The sequence below is a fragment of the Fusarium sambucinum genome, chromosome IV (genome assembly GCF_050947815.1).
Source record: "Fusarium sambucinum isolate potato_lamoka chromosome IV, whole genome shotgun sequence".
Lineage (NCBI taxonomy): Eukaryota > Fungi > Ascomycota > Sordariomycetes > Hypocreales > Nectriaceae > Fusarium > Fusarium sambucinum.
The window spans coordinates 3,403,760-3,422,734 of record NC_139291.1 but is presented as its reverse complement, the minus strand read 5'-3'; the positions used below and the strand labels follow the sequence as shown (position 1 = coordinate 3,422,734).

At 16.7% G+C, this 18,975-nt stretch overlaps 1 protein-coding gene across 1 annotated transcript; it reads left to right on the top strand.

Annotated features, from left to right (window-relative positions):
* Positions 1–17,891: 17,891 nt before the first annotated feature.
* On the top strand, positions 17,892–18,761 carry FSST1_001120 (proteasome regulatory particle lid subunit RPN12; the record flags this gene model as incomplete). Its single annotated transcript, XM_083225195.1, has 2 exons — positions 17,892–18,431; positions 18,489–18,761. The coding sequence occupies 2 exons, from the start codon at positions 17,892–17,894 to the stop codon at positions 18,759–18,761; spliced, it is 813 nt and encodes a 270-aa protein (XP_083091302.1).
* Between the last annotated feature and the right edge of the window lie 214 nt (positions 18,762–18,975).

Here is an 18,975-nt window from a genome sequence, read left to right as displayed (position 1 = left end):
ATAGTATATAAAGCTATTACCTTTCCTATTAAATCTATTATAAGTCCCTTTAAAAGATAAAAATACTAGGGAATTATAAGACCTTATAGCTAAATATAATTAGTATTATACTATCTTTAATTAAAGGTCTTTAGCCTATAGAGATATATCTTAGCTTTATTATTATAAGGTTATATAAATCTTAAAATAAAGCTAGGCTAATATATAATATTTTAATAATTTTATTATATATATAGTAAAATTGCCTTATATATTATTAAGCTATAAGGCTATAGTTATAGGGTTAAATAGTATAATAATATAGTATTAATATTATAATTATAATTTAAGTTAATTTAATATATTAAATATTAAAGGTAAAATAATTTACTTTTTTATTACTATTCTTACTTTTCTTTATTAATAGTTTTATTATATAAGGAAAAAGAAAGTATTTACTATTATCTTATTATTTTATATAGCTTTATTTTAATATAGAGGTTTATTAAAAGCTTATTTAAAAGTATAGCCTTATAGCCTTATAATATTATTAAATTATTAAATATTTACTATTTAAGCTATTTTATTTCTTTACAAAATAATTAAAAGTCTTAAAGATATAAATAATTATTATTATTATATTAGATTTTTTAAAAGTATTTATCTTTATATTTTAATTACTTTAAGCTTTTATTATTATTATTAAATAAAATAGTATTAATTTCCTTATAGTAATTAATACTTTAAAAAGAGCTATATACTTAATAGTAAGTATAAGGTAATAATAAGTTAATAGTAATAGTATAGTAATACTATAAGGCTTAATATTAAATTAAAACCTTATATTAAAATAAAAGCTTTAAACAAATAGTAAAAAATCGTCTCTCTTTTATAATATAATTATTATAGGCTTAAGCTATACCTATACCCTAGTCTAATAAGGAATTTAAATAGCTTATCTTATCTCTATATAAAGAGGAAAGAGAGATAATTATTTAAAAATCTCTCTTTTTCTTTAAGTTAAATAATACTATTTATTAATACCTATAAATAGCTACTTAAGTCTAGTCTATTATAATTATTTAGCTTTTTTTAATTAAAGTTAAAAAAACCTTTTAATTAAAATATACTTAAACTTTAATATAAAAAAAGAATAATAATTAAAAGTAATATTAAATATAATACTTAGCTAAATTAAATTTAAATATAAAATACTATTTAATAATATTTAAGCCCTTATAGCTAAATTAATATAAAATTAGTAAAAAGCTTTTTATAATAATATAAATAACCTAGAAATATACTTTAAAGCCTTTTTATAATTATACCTATTAATATTAATACTTTAATATATAAATTTAATAGTTTTAATAATACTTTAAATTAATAAAACTTATTAATAAAAATAATTACTTATAATTTACACCTTTAATAAAGATAAGAATATATAGCTTATATAAAGAATAATAATTAAGTATATAATTAATACTTTAATTTATAAAATTAAAAACTATAAGAATTAATAATTTTATATTTTCTTTAATTTAAAGGAAAAGATATAATAAGAGATAATAGCTTTCTTTAAAGATAGACTTTTTTAATATTATAATCCTTAGAAAATTTATAATTACTTAGAAAATATATATAATAATTAGTATTAATAAGAAATTATATAAATTAAACTTAAATATATTTAATAAAGCCTTAATAAAGAATTTATTAAGTTTTATATTTATTTTAATTAAAAGCTTATAATAATAAAAGGATTAAATTAAAATAATAATATTAAACTTATAAAATTATATTCTATTTTAAATAAGTAATTATATAATTACTTAATTAATTAAAATATTCTTTATAATAATTATAATAAAGTAATATTTTAATATTAAGCTATTACTATTAAACTAGAATTATATAAATTTAAAGAGAAGTTCTTTAATTATTATACTTTAACTTAAATATTATTTTAACCTAGGGTTAATAAGAATAATAATATTATTATATTAAAAGTTAATATAGCCTTTATTAAGGCTATTTATAATAAGTAAAACCTCTATATTAAATATAATATAAATATTAAGCTTAAAGCTTAATAAGTTTTAATAAAAATACTTTAATAATAATATATATTAAGATTATACCTTTATTATAATTCCTAAGGCTATATAAAAGCTTTATATTATTTAAGCTTAATATTATAATTAACTAATTAAATATAAATTTAAATATTTTAAGCTAAAGACTAAGATAATAATAATATCTAGTTAAAGGATAATTAAGTAAATTAAAAATCCTTAAATATAATCTTATATAAGGGTTAATAGTTAATTATAATAGCTTAATAAATATATATTAAACTAGAATAAAAACTTAGTTTTAAAAAATAAATATAATTATAAATAGTATTTTACTTATAATCTTTATCCTTTTAAATTTATACTTATTTATTAATATATAAGTTAATAGTAATTATAATTACTATAAAGCTATAAATAAATAATTAATATAATACTTTAAATTAAACTTAATTAAATTTATATATCCTTATAAAATTAAAATAACTATAAAAATATAATTATAAGGTTATTTAATATAAATAATAATATTATAAATTATATATATTATATAAATTATAATAAACTTAAATAGCTAATAATCCCTTATAGCTTTTTATATTATTTTAAATTCATTTTAAGAAATAATATTAAAACTCTTATAGTTAATATATTATAATATTATAATTTATATTAAAAAGTATAAAATTATAATTAATATTATAAATAATATAGTAATTTAAAGTATTAAAATAAAGATAATATTAAAACTAATTATATTTATTATAAGATTTATTTTTATAGTATTTATAAAATAATAAATATAAAGTATATAATAACTAGAAACTTTTATTATTATTAGCCGTAATAAAATAACTAAGATCTTTCATTTTATAATACCTATAAAATATATATTAAAGCTTTACCTAGAGAAAGATTAGATTTAATTATCCTTAGAATTATTAGACTATAAAGACTTATTTAATCTTAAGAAAGTATTTACTTTATTATTATTTTAAAGTATATAAGATTATTATATTTAATTTAAGCCTAATTTAAATAAAAAACCCTTAGACTTATTATAAGGACTATTATATAATATATTAAAAGATTATTTACTTAAACTCTATAAATAAATTATAAACTTTATAAATAAAGAATAAATTAAGGCTAATTTATTATTAGCTATAATATTTATCCTATTAATAAAGAAATTAAGGGAAAAATAGTAATTTTATATAGATTATAAAGTATTTAATAAAGTTATATAATAAAATTAATACTTTTTATTTCTTATTAAAGAAATATTATAATTATTATTAAAAGTAAAATAGCTTATAAAGCTAAATATTTATATAATATTCTATAAAATATAAATTACCTTAAGCTAAAATTACTTTATAATATTTTAAATATACTTTAAGCTTTTTAAATAATTAATAACCTTATTTAATTTAATAAATACTTTAATTATATTCTAGAGATATATTAATAATACCTTAAGTATATCCCTAGGTATTGTTACTATAATATATTTTAATAATATTCTTATTTATAATAAAGAGTTATAAAAAGACTATATATAAAAAGTTTATAAAATATTAAAATACTTATAATAAGTAAAGCTTAATTTAAACTTATAGAAATATAACTTTATAATAAATATAATTAAATACCTAAAATATATTATTTAAATAGAAATTAAAATTAAATTTAACTTAGAAAAAGTTATTACTATTTAAGACTAAGAGCCTTTAATATATCTATAAAGATTATAAAGTTTCTTAAGATTTATTAATATTTATTATAATTTTATTAATAATTTTATTACTATTATAATACTATTAAATTACTTAATAAAGAAAAATATTAAGTTTAAATAAATAAAGGCTATTTAAAATATATTTTAATAGCTTAAGGAAATATTTATTATAGGCTTTATTTTAATATAATAAAGGCTAGATAAGAATATAATTATAAAAATAAATTATTTTAATATAGCCTTAAGTAAATACTTATCTTAAAAGAATAGCTAAGGAATTTTATATTTAATAGCTTATTACTTAATAATACTTAATTTAATATAATATAATTATATAATTTATAATAAAAAACTATTAGCTATTATTTTATATTTAATAGTCTAATTTATAAAGCTTTATAAACTTTATTATTTTTTTATAATTTATATAAATTATAAAAACTTTAAATATTTTATAAAAACTTATAAAATCTTAAAATAATAAATATATTAAATTAACTTATTAATTTAATTTAACTTTTACTTTTAATATTAATTAAAAAAGCTAGCTTTTAAACTTAATATATTTTCTTAAAAAGATTAAAATTACTTAAATATAATATTATATAAAGGCTAAGTCTTATAATTAATTAATATCTTAGTAATTATAATTAACTTATTAAAAATTAATAAAAAACAATATTTATATAAAATAAGCTAGCTATAAATAAAAATAATATTAATATTATTTAGATAAGGCTATTATAAGGATTTATAATCTTTATTAATATATACTTATAATCTCTATAGGATTAAAAAGTAATAATATTATATATATATAAAGCTTAATTATAAGCTATTAAAAATAAAAAATAAAAGTTTTTAAAAATTATAAAAATAACTAAATAAATCTAAGACTATTTTATTAACTTATAAAAAATACTTTTATATTAAAAATAAATATAATTACCTTTATATAAACTATTTATAATAATAATTATTTATAATATTTATAATAGCCTTATTATAAAATACCTAGAAAAAAATATAATTTTTAAAATAATTATTTATAATTATTATTAAAATAGTATATTATAAGCTATTAAGTAATTTTATAGGAATTACTATTATATTAAAGTATATAAAAATAAATAAAGATAATAAGGCCTATTATACTTATTACTTATTACTAATAAATACTTTATATAAATCTTAATTAACTTTATAATAAAATTATTAGGCTAAATAAAAGCTAATTTAATATTTTATATAATTATAATAAATAGATTATTAAAGTATATTTAGCTAAAGGTATTATTAAGTATTTTAATAGAAGCTTATATTATATAGTTTAAATACTATTAATAAAGGTTTTATAGTTTTTTAAGATAAATTATAATTAATAAAGAATTAAATTAATTAAGTAAATTTTAAAGAAAACTCTATTAATTAATAAAAATAAAGTAATTTTTATTTATTTCTTATTATCTTTAAATTAATAGTAAAATTAAATAAGCTAATTAAAAAGTCTAAGCTATTTTATATATAATAATATCCTTTAAATAGTTTAATTAGCTAAAATACTTCTTAATAATATAATAAGCCTTAAATAATAAACTATTTATAGTAATAAGCTATAGCTTAAATAGATTATTATATAGATTTAATTTTAATACTATATAATAGGCTAAATAACTTTAATTATTAACTATAAACCTTAAAGGATAAGTTATTTTTTTTATTACTTAATTTTATAAAAAATTAAAGATAATATAGGCTATTATTATATACTATTAATAATAAATATAAGATTTTTATAATTAATATTAATATTTAACTAAGAGATTTTAAATTAAGGATTAAGTCTAGCTTAATTTATATAATATTAAAATAAATTAATTAAATAAGAAATTTAATTAAATAATAGCTAAATATAATATAATAAAAGTTTTAAATAAACTTAATATTTACTTCAATATTTTATTAAAGATTTATTTAAACTTTTATATTAACTTAGTAAAATAAATAGCTTTAAATCTTTTATCTTTATAAGTATAAGTAAATATAAGATTATTATTATAGCTAGTCCTTTAAGAAAAAAAATTAAAACTTTAAAAAGAATATAAGGTTAAAGCTATTTTAATAGCTAAGAATATACTAGGATAAAGATAATATTATAATATATTAATTAAATAGAAAGGCTATATTAAATTATAATAATAGCTATTAAAAAATATATTAAATATATAGGTATTAAATAAGTATAAAGTAAAATATAAGAATATAGTTTATTTAAATAGCCTTAAATAGGCTAGGATATTACTTAAAATAATAAAGGATTATAATAATATATTAGCTATAATAATAATATAAATAATAAAGATTAAAAATAAATTATATAAAATTAAGAATAAAATAACCTAAGTATAACCTAGGTATAATATAGACTTAATTAATATAGTAATAGCTAAATTTAAGTTATTTTAAAAGATATAATAATAAATACTATTAATTAAAAGCTAGTTATTATTATAAGGGAAATAAAAATAGTTAAACTCTTTTAATTTAATAGGTTTATTATATTAATAATAATAAAAATAAGACTAATAATAAGATTTATAAAAAATATAAATAACTTTAATAAAAGTAATAGTATTAATAATAAAAGTAAAAGCAATTTAAGTATTTTAATTATATTACTTATAAATAAAAGTATAGCTTACTTAAGCTAAAGCCTAGAAATTAGCCTAGGTTTATTATTAAAAAGTAATAATATTATTATAAGTAAGAGAGATAATTAAATTAAAGTTAAAAAGTAATAAAATAATAGTTTAAAAGCTAGAGATAAATAAGGTTAAATTAAACCTAGTGATTTAATAGGTATTAAAAAGAGAATAAATAGGCTAAGTAAAAATCTAATTAATATAAATAATAATAAGTAAATCCTTAAACTAGTTAATATAATAGTAAAATTCCTTAATAACCTAAAGGTATTTCTTCTTTATACTAAGGATAATAATATATATATTATTCTTAATAATAAATTATAAATAGTATAATTAAGCTTATAAAGTAAAATTAAAAATATAAAGTAAATCCTCCTAGGAATATATCCTTTTTACTTTTAAATATTATTTATAAGTATAGCTATTACTTAATAAATAAGGTTTAAAAATCCTAGATTTATATAATTTAATAATATATTAAATATAAAATATAATAAAGGCTATAAAGACTTAAAACTCTTTATTATTACTATCCTTATTAATAATATATATACTAATAGTATAATACTTAATAAGGCTATCCTTTTTATTATTAAAAGGAATAAAGAGATTACTAAGAAAATTAGTAATAATAGCTATAATAATAGTAAAATCTAAGATAAATTAATAAGGGTTTATATTAATATAATATAGATATTAATAGGCATAAATATAAATATAATAAAATAATAAGAAAAAAAAAAGTAAAATAAAATAAATATATAGAGAAATATAAAGCTAGTTATAATAAGAAAATAAAATAGATAATAGCTAGATATTTATAAATATAAAAAATATATAAATAAGAATATAAACAAACTTAATAAAATAAAATAATAAATATAAAGAGAAATAATAAGAAATTATTTAAAACCTTTAATAAAAATAAATAAATAAATAATAAGGATAATTAAAGTATATAATAAAGTATAAATAAAAATATCTCTAGGATAATAATTAAAATATATAAATCTAATAATATTTATAAATAATAATATAATAAAAATTTAAAAATATAAAATAATATTTACTAAGACTTATTTTAAAATTTTATTAAGTAATTCTAGAAAATAATTTCTAATATTAAAATAATAAAGAAAATCTAATTAAAACCTTATTTAAATTTTATTTAAATTAAATTTAAAAAATTCTTTATTTAAAATAATATTAAAAGGTATAAAAGAGAAATATATTATAGGCTTAAGCTATATTTATACCTTAGTTTAATAAGGAATCTAAGTAATTTATTTTATCTTTATATAAAGAGAAAGAAAAAGTAATTATTTAAAAATCCTTTTTTTTCTTTAAGTTAAATAATACTATCTATTAATACTTATAAGCAGCTGCTTAAGTTTAATCTATTATAATTATACCTTTTAAAGTAGCTTAAGTTTAGCTATTATTATATTAATTAAGTTTATATTATATCTAGGTTATACTTAAGTTATTTTATTTTTAATTGTATATAATTTATTTTTAATTTTTATTATTTATATTATTATTATAATTAATATATTGTTATAATTCTTTATTATTTTAAATAATATCCTAGCCTATTTAAAGCTATTTAAATAAAATATATTTTTATATTTTACTTTATATTTATTTAATATCTATATATTTAATATATTCTTTAATAGCTATTATTATAGTTTAATATAGCTTTTCTATTTAATTAATATATTATAATATTATCCTTATTTTAATATATTTTTAGCTATTAAAATAGCCTTAACTTTATATTCTTTTTAAAGTTCTAATTTCTCTTTTTAAAGAATTAGCTATAATAATAATCTTATATTTATTTATATTTATAAAGATAAGGGATTTAAGGCTATTTATTCTATTAAATTAATATAAAAATTTGAATAAATTCTTAGTAAAATATTAAAGTAAATATTAAGTTTATTTAAAACTTTAATTATATTATATTTAGCTATTATTTAATTAAATTTCTTATTTAATTAATTTATTTTAATATTATATAAATTAAATTAAATTAAATATTTAATTTAAAATCTCTTAGTTAAATATTAATATTAATTATAAGAATTTTATATTTATTATTAATAATATATAATAATAGCTTATATTATTTTTAACTTTTTATAAAATTAAATAATAAAAGAAATAACTTATTCTTTAAGGTTTATAGCTAATAATTAAAATTATTTAATTTACTATATAATATTAAAATTAAACTTATATAATAATCTATTTAAGCTATAGCCTATTACTATAAATAGTTTATTATTTAAGGCTTATTATATTATTAAGAGGTATTTTAACTAATTAAACTATTTAAAGGATATTATTATATATAAAATAGCTTAGACTTTTTAATTAGCTTATTTAATTTTACTATTAATTTAAAAATAATAGGAAATAAATAAAAGCTACTTTATTCCTATTAATTAATAAAGTTTTTTTTAAAATTTATTTAATTAATTTAATTCTCTATTAATTATAATTTATTTTAAAAAGCTATAAAATCTCTATTAATAGTATTTAAACTATATAATATAAGCTTTTATTAAAATATTTAATAATACCTTTAATTAAATATACTTTAATAGTTTATTTATTATAATTATATAAAATATTAAATTAGCTTTTATCTAGCCTAATAATTTTATTATAAAGTTAATTAAAATTTATATAAAGTATTTATTAATAATAAGTAATAAGTATAATAAGCCTTATTATCTTTATTTATTTTTATATACTTTAATATAATAATAATTCCTATAAAATTACCTAATAGCTTATAATATACTATTTTAATAATAATTATAAGCAATTATTTTAAAAGTTATATTTTTTTCTAGGTATTTTATAATAAGGCTATTATAAATATTATAAATAATTATTATTATAAATAGCTTATATAAAGGTAATTATATTTATTTTTAATATAAATATACTTTTTATAAGTTAATAAAGTAATTTTAAATTTATTTAATTATTTTTATAATCTTTAAAAACTTTTATTTTTTATTTTTAATAGCTTATAATTAGGCCTTATATATATATAATATTATTATTTTTTAATTTTATAGAGATTATAAATATATATTAATAAAGATTATAAATCTTTATAATAACTTTATTTAAGTAATATTAATATTATCTCTATTTATAATTAGCCTATTCTATATAGGTATTCCTTTTTTATTAATATTTAATAGGTTAATTATAGTTATAGAGATATTAATTAATTATAAGACTTAGCTTCTATATAATACTATATTTAAATAGTTTTTATCTTTTTAATAAAATATATTAAATCTAAAGGCTAGCTTTTTTAATTAATAATAAAAATAAGAATTAAATTAAAATAATAAATTAGCCTAATATATTTATTATTTTAAGATTTCATAAGCTTTTATAAAATATTTAAGGTTTTTATAATTTATATAAATTATAAAAGAATAATAAAGTCTATAGAGCTTTATAAATTAGGCTATTAAATATGAAATAATAATTAATAGTTTTTTATTATAAATTATATAATTATATTATATTAAATTAAATATTATTAAATAATAGGCTATTAAATATAAGATTCCTTAGCTATTTTTTTAAAATAAATATTTATTTAAAGCTATATTAAAATAATTTACTTTTATAATTATAATTTTATTTAGCCTTTATTATATTAAAATAAGGCTTATAATAAATATTTCCTTAAGCTATTAGAATATATTTTAAATTGCCTTTATTTATTTAAATTTTATATTTTTTTTTATTAAGTAATTTAATAGTATTATAATAGCAGTAAAATTATTAATAAAATTATAATAAAAGTTAATAAATCCTAGGAAATTTTATAATCCTTATAGGTATATTAAAGGCTTTTAATCTTAAATAATAATGATCTTTTCTAAGTTATATTTAATTTTAATTTTTACTTATATAATATATCCTAGGTATTTAATTATATTTATTATAAAGTTATATTTCTATAGATCTAGATTAAGCTTTACTTATTATAAGTATTTTAATATTTTATAAACTTTTTATATATAATTTTTGTATAATTCTTTACTATAAATAAAGATATTATTAAAATATACTATAGTAAAAATACCTAGGGATATACTTAAGGTATTATTAATATATCTTTAGAATATAATTAATATATTTATTAAATTAAATAGAGTTATTAATTACTTAAAAAGCTTAAAGTATATTTAAAATACTATAAAGTATTTTTAACTTAAGGTAATTTATATTTTATAAAATATTATATAAATATCTAGCTTTATAAGCTATTTTACTTTTAATAATAATTATAATATCTCTTTAATAAGGGATAAAAGATATTAATCTTATTATATAATCTTATTAAATACTTTATAATTTATATAAAATTACTATCTTTTTCTTAATTTCTTTATTAATAAAATAAATACTATAATTAATAATAAATTAGCTTTAATTTATCCTTTATTTATAAGGTTTATAACTTATTTATAGAATTTAAATAAATAGTCTTTTAATATATTATATAATAGTCTTTATAATAAGTCTAAAGGCTTTTTATTTAATTTAAGCTTAAATTAAATATAATAATCTTATATACCTTAAAATAATAATAAGGTAAATATATTCTTAGGATTAAATAGGTTTTTATAGTCTAATAATTCTAAGGATAATTAAATTTAATTTTTCTTTAAGTAAGGCTTTAATATATATTCTATAAGTATTATAAGATAAAAAATCTTAATTATTTTATTAAGGCTAATAATAATAAAGATTTCTAATTATTATATACCTTTTATTTATTATTTTATAAGTATTATAAAAATAAACTTTATAATAAATATAATTAATTTTAATATTATTTTTATTTTAATACTTTAAATTATTATATTATTTATAATATTAATTATAATTTTATACTTTTTAATATAAATTATACTATTATAATATATTAATTATAAAAGTCTTAATATTATTTCTTAAGATAAGTTTAAAATAATATAAAAAACTATAAAGGACTTTTAGCTATTTAAGTTTATTATAATTTATATAATATATATAATTTATAATATTATTATTTATATTAAATAACTTTATAATTATATTTCTATAGCTATTTTAACTTTATAAAGGTATATAAGTTTAATTAAATTTAATTTAAAGTATTATATTAATTATTTATTTATAGCTTTATAGTAATTATAGCTATTATTAATTTATATATTAATAAATAAATATAAATTTAAAAAAATAAAAATTATAAATAAAGAACTATTTATAATTATATTTATCTCTTAAAATTAAGTTTTTATTTTAATTTAATATATATTTATTAAGCTATTATAATTAACTATTAACCTTTATATAAGACTATACCTAAGGGTTTTTAATTTCCTTCGTTATTTTTTAATTAAATATTATTATTATTTTAGTTTTTAACTTAAAGTATTTAAACTTATATTTAATTAGCTAATTATTATATTAAACTTAAATAATATAAAGCTATTATATAGCCTTAAGAATTATAATAAAAATATAATTTTAATATATATTATTATTAAAGTATTTTTATTAAGATTTAATAGGCTTTAAGCCTAATATTTATATTATATTTAATATAAAGGTTTTACTTATTATAAATAGCCTTAGTAAAAGCTAAATTAATTCTTAATATAATAATATTATTATTTCTATTAACCCTAGATTAAAATAATATTTAAGTTAAAGTATAATAATTAAAGAATTTTTCTTTAAGCTTATATAATTTTAGCTTAATAATAATAGCTTAATATTAAAATATTACTTTATTATAATTATTATAAGGGATATTTTAATTAATTAAATAGTTATATAATTACTTATTTAAGGTATAATATAACTTTATAAGCTTAATATTATTATTTTAATTTAATCTTTTTATTATTATAAGCTTTTAATTAAAATAAATATAAAACTTAGTAAATTCTTTATTAAGGCCTTATTAAATATATTTAAGTTTAATTTATATAATTTCTTATTAATACTAATTATTATATATATTTTCTAAGTAATTATAAAATTTCTAAGGATTATAATATTAAAAAAGTCTATCTTTAAAGAAAGCTATTACTTTTTATTATACTTTTTCTTTTAAGTTAAAGAAGATATAAAATTATTAATCCTTATAGTCTTTAATTTTATAAGCTAAAGTATTAATTATATACTTAATTATTATTCTTTATATAAGCTATATATTCTTATCTTTATTAAAGGTATAAATTATAAGTAATTGCTTTTATTAATAGGTTTTATTAATTTAAGGTATTATTAAGATTATTAAGTTTATATATTAAAGTATTAATATTAATAAATATAATAATAAAAAGGCTTTAAAATATATCTCTAAGTTATTTATATTATTATAAAAAGCTTTTTATTAATTTTATATTAATTTAATTATAAAGGCTTAAATATTATTAAATAGCTTTTTATATTTAAGGTTAACTTAATTAAGTATTATATTTAATATTACCTTTAATTATTATTTTTCCTTTATATTAAAGTCTAGGGGTATTTTAATTAAAAGGTTTTTTTAGCTTTAAATTAAAAGAAATTAAATAATTATAATAGACTAAACTTAAATAGCTGCTTATAGGTATTAATAAATAGTATTATTTAGCTTAAAGAGAAAGAGAGATTTTTAAATAATTACTTCTCTTTCCTCCTTATATAGAGATAAAATAAGCTACTTAAATTCCTTATTAAACTAAGGTATAAGTATAGCCTAAGCCTATAATAATAATAATAAATACTATTAATTAAAAACTAATTATTACTATAAAGAAAATAAAAATAATTAGACTTTTTTAATTTAAAAGGTTTATTATATTAATAATAATAAGAATAAGACTAATAGTAAAACTTATAAAGAGTATAAATAACTCTAATAAAGGCAATAGTATTAATAATAAAGATAAAAATAATTTAAGTATTTTAATTATATTATTTATAGATAAAGATATAGCTTACTTAGGCTAAGGCTTAAAAGTTAACCTAGGTTTATTATTAAAAAGTAGTAATATTATTATAAGTAAAAGAAATAATTAAATTAAAGTTAAAAAGTAATAGGATAATAGCTTAAAAGCTAAAGATAAATAAAGTTAAATTAGACCTAGGGATTTAATAAGTATTAAAAGGAAAATAAATAGGCTAAATAGAGATTTAATTAATATAAGTAATAATATATAAATTTTTAAATTAGTTAATATAATAATAAAATTCCTTAGTAATTTAAAGGTATTTCTTCTTTATATTAAAGATAATAATATATATATTATTCTTAGTAAAAGATTATAAATAATATAATTAAGCTTATAAAGCAGAATTAAAAGTATAAAGTAAATCCTCTTAGGAATATATTCTTTTTACCTTTAAATATTACTTATAAGGATAGCTATTATTTAATAAATAAGATTTAAAAATCTTAAATTTATATAATTTATTAATATATTAAATATAGAATATAATAAAGGCTATAAGGACTTAAAACTCTTTATTATTACTATTTTTATTAATAATATATATATTAATAGTATAATACTTAATAAAGCTATCTTTTTTATTATTAAAGAGAATAAGGGAATTATTAAGAGAATTAATAGTAATAGCTATAATAATAATAAAATATAAAATAAATTAATAAAGATTTATATTAATATAATATAGATATTAATAAATATAAATATAAATATAATAAGATAATAAAAGAGAAAAAGGTAAAGTAAAATAAATATATAGAAAAATATAAAAGCTAGTTATAATAAGAAAATAAAATAAATAATAGCTAAATACTTATAAATATAAAGAATATATAAATAAGGATATAAAAAAACTTAATAAAATAAAATAATAAATATAAAAAGAAATAATAAGGAATTATTTAAATATCTTAATAAAAGTAAATAAAAAAATAATAAAGCTAATTAAAGTATATAGTAAAATATAAATAAAAATATCTTTAAGATAATAGTTAAAATATATAGATTTAATAATACCAATAAAAAATAATATAATAAAAATTTAAAAATATAAAGTAATATTTACTAGGATTTATCTTAAAGTTTTATTAAGTAATTCTAGAAAATAATTCTTAATATTAAGATATTAATAAAAATCTAATTAAAATCTTACTTAGACTTTATTTAAATTAAATTTAAAAAGTTCTTTATTTAAGGTAATATTAAAGAATATAAAAAGGAAATATATTATAGGCTTAGGCTATATTTATACCTTAATTTAATAAGGAATTTAAGTAGCTTATCTTATCTCTATATAAAAAAAAGGAGAAATAATTATCTAGAAATCCCTCTTTCTCTTTAAGTTAAATAATACTATTTATTAATACCTATAAGTAGCTACTTAAGTCTAGTTTATTATAATAATAATAAAAATAAGGAAATTATTAATACTAATAATTAAAGTAATATAATATATAAGTCTTTTTATTTAATTGCTTATATAATAAAGAAAGCTAATTAATAGTAATCTTAATAATATATTATACTAGGCAGGTTTAAACCCTAGAGATAATAGCCTTAATGCCTTAACCTATAGGAATAATAACTTATATAATAATAAAAAATAGCTAGTTATTATATTAGCTAATAATAAAAAATATATTAAAAAGTTATATTAATTAACTTTTTAATAAAAAAAGCTTTAAAATATAAGAATTAATAGTATATATAGAAACTTTATATTTATATATAATAATAAGCTTAATATTATATTAATATAATTTAGCTATAAAGTTTTAATCTTTTTATATTTTATTAAAATAAATTATTTCCTTATAATAGTTAATACTTTAAAAGGAGCTATATACTTAATAATAAGTATAAGGTAATAATAAGTTAATAGTAGTAGTATAGTAATACTATAAGGCTTAATATTAAATTAAAACTAAGAAGCTTTTATATATATAATAGCTTCTTCTTCTTATAATCTATTAAATACTTTTAAATAATTACTTATTTAAATATTAAGGTAATTAATTAATCTCTAGTCTATTTACTATTAGCTATATTATATAGCTAATTAATCTGCAGGATTTATATAGTATTATATTTCTTATTCTTAAAAGAAAAAGCCTTTATAATAATATCTATAACTATTTTAATAGCTATTTCCTTAGTAAAAAAAATATTATTAATATTATTTTATTTAATAATAATAATAAAGGCTTAAAATAGTTAAAATATAAAGTTAAATATTTTTAAGAAATTTAATATAATAATAATAATTATAGCCTTATTAAATTAATTACTTTTAATTATAAGCTTTTTTTACTTTTTATAATATATTTCTAGACTTATAAGCTAGGTTAAATAATAATAAAGCTTAAATAAAAGCTTAAATACTTAAGAGATTTTAAGAAAAAGCTTATAAAAAGTCTTAATATTTATAATAATAAGGCTACTTTCCTTAAGAAAATTAAGTTTAATTATAAATATAAGGATTAATATTAATACCTTAGGTTATAAATAGCCTAGGCTAATAAAGTCTTTAATAATCCTATTAAATTAATTAAAAATAAAATTATAAAAAATATTATTAAAATAATTAAAATAATAAAAATATTTATATTAAAGGCCTTATAAATAATAAAAGCTATATATAGGGTTAATAGGGTTAATAAGGCTAATTAAAGGTTAATAATAAATTATATTAAAAATAAAGAAAATTAAAATATTAGCTAATTTAAAAGTAAAAGTTAACTTTATAGGAATTAATATAATTATATAATATATTACTTTAAAATTTTATTATTAAACTTATATTAAAATATTAAAATTTTAAATTATATTTTAAATTAAAAAGGTTTTAATTTAATATTAAGCCTTATAGCGCTATTATATTATTATTATTAACTTATTATTACTTTATATTTACTATTAAGTATATAGCTCCTTTTAAAGTATTAGCTATTATAAGGAAATATTATTTTAATTATTAATATTATTAATTTTTATTATTATTATTATATTAAAAATAAAATCTTTTTTTATTATTTATTTAAAGCTTTTATTTTAATATAAAGTTTTAATTTAATATTAAGCCTTATAATATAATTATATTATTACTATTAAATTATTATTATCTTATATTTACTATTAAATATATAGCTCTTTTTAAAGTATTAGCTATTATAAGAAAATAAAGAAATTATTAAAATAATAAAATATAAATTAAGTTATTAAGTTATAAATTAAGTAGCTAGTTATAAGGGATAGCCAGTTATAGGGTAATAGATATTATATAAAATATATTATAAGGTAATTAATGCTAACTAACTTCACTCCCAGCCTTTTCTTAACCTATTTTACCTCGTCGGATTTCGAGGTTAAAGCAATTCTCGAGTTCATGCCAACACGTGGTAGCGGTAGGTATACAAGGAGGTTGATTACGATGGCTCACCCTCCATACCTGTATGAGGCCTCTTAATTCCTGGGCAGTCAGTTCGGCCTCTAATTAGTTGTCAGCTGGAGGGACACCTCTGTGCCATTCGCCCCAACACGTTGCCGAGCTCTCATAGCTGAGCCAAACTACGTGCTGAGACCACTCAGCCATAACCTTAGTGGCTATTTTCGTACATGTCTCGGGGTTAGCAACTGGAGGTTGTAAGTTTGCTATACGTCGGAGTATATAAGAGTTGCACGTACACAAACACAGGGCCGTGCAGCTCTGCAGAGCCACAAAGCATGCCAACGGCGACACGAATAAGTGTGAATGATTGTGAAATGGATACGTACTATCAGCGGCAGTCCTGTAAATCGAAGCTAGAGTTGAGACCCCCTAAACTCCATCTTTAACCTTACTACAGCACAAGCCGAGAACAAGGGTCTCTCATGCTGGACATACGGACCAAGTGTAGAATAAATATCAACTAACGCGGCCATTTCGTTCGGTATCATATTTCACAGTGGTCTCTAAACCAGAATATAAGATTGAAAGTTTAGGACAGCATTATATATTCGAGAAGCAACATAATCCCAATAGTTATGGCGTTTAACACCTTTGCTTGCTTGAAGGTTTCTAATTGACCATGTTCACATTATCGCAAGATATGGAGGTCCCGGAGCATCATTTATCCGACATATCCCTGCAAATATAGCAACCAGCACCAACCACAGGCATGTGCCGTGGCCTCGCGTCACTGGATGCAGCCTGCTGAAGCTTGAATGGATATCATCATCAACACCACCCTCAACCACAAATAACACTCTATTGATCGCATATCCACCACGACAACTCTCTAGCCACCCCCTCACTGCTCACTCGTACTTTCGATACTTTGGGCTACACACTTACAACCCGTCGCCCACCATGGCCGAGCGCAACCTCTCCCAGATCATTTCTCAGCTCAAGCATTCCCCCTCCATGAGCTATACTGATGCCAACGCCCTCCTCTCAAAGGCCAAGCTCGCTCTTCTCAAGCTCAACGCCCTGACGCCCTCTCCTTCGACTCCTACGCAACTGCTGCCTCTCGCCCGTGAGACCTACGAGCAGGGCGCCTTATTTGCCATCCGCGCTCGTAATCCCGAAGCCTTCACCCGTTACGTCCAGCAACTCCAGCCTTTCTACGAGCTGCCCGCCTCCGTTCTCCCACCCAACCTTCTCGAGCGTAACAAGGTTACTGGTCTGAGCTTGCTTCTTCTCTTGACACAGGGTCGATATGCCGAGTTCCACACTGAGCTTGAGAGCTTGGAGAATCGTGAGGGAGGTGGCGGTGACGTCGAGAGCGATCGATACCTGGGCTATCCTATCCGTCTGGAGAGATGGTTGATGGAAGGATCCTACGACCGGGTATGGAAGGCCATGAAGAGCAGCGAGGTGCCTTGCGACGAGTACAGCGTATTTTCCGAAGTAAGCCGCCCATATAGTTCCTAGTCTCCCTGCCAGCCAATACTGACCTCGTTGTAGATCCTTAAGAACCAGATCCGTTCTGAGATTGCTTCCAGCAGCGAACGCGCGTATCCCAGCTTACCTATTAGCTCTACAAAGTCCCTCCTCTTCCTGGATTCCGAAGGCGACGTTATTTCCTTTGCCCGCCACCGTGGCTGGATTGTTCGCGATGGCCACATCTACTTCCCCGATGCCGCTGAAGGCGAGAATGGCAATCAGACCAAGGAGATGAGTCAAATGGTGATAGAGAATGCTCTGGGTTATGCCCGTGAGCTCGAGACGATTGTTTGATGGGTGTGCTCCTACACCACAAAGAGAATACGGAGACGAACATAGACAAGTAGAGAGAAACAGAGGATTGTTGTACGACTAATTTTAACTTGATGAACTCGACTTTCAGGCGAGTCCCCAAAACATTTATCAAACATACATCTCTTAAAAGCGTGATTCCGTGATCTTGTGCTTCGCGCATATATAATCAGGCTAAGTTGCAACTACAAAAACA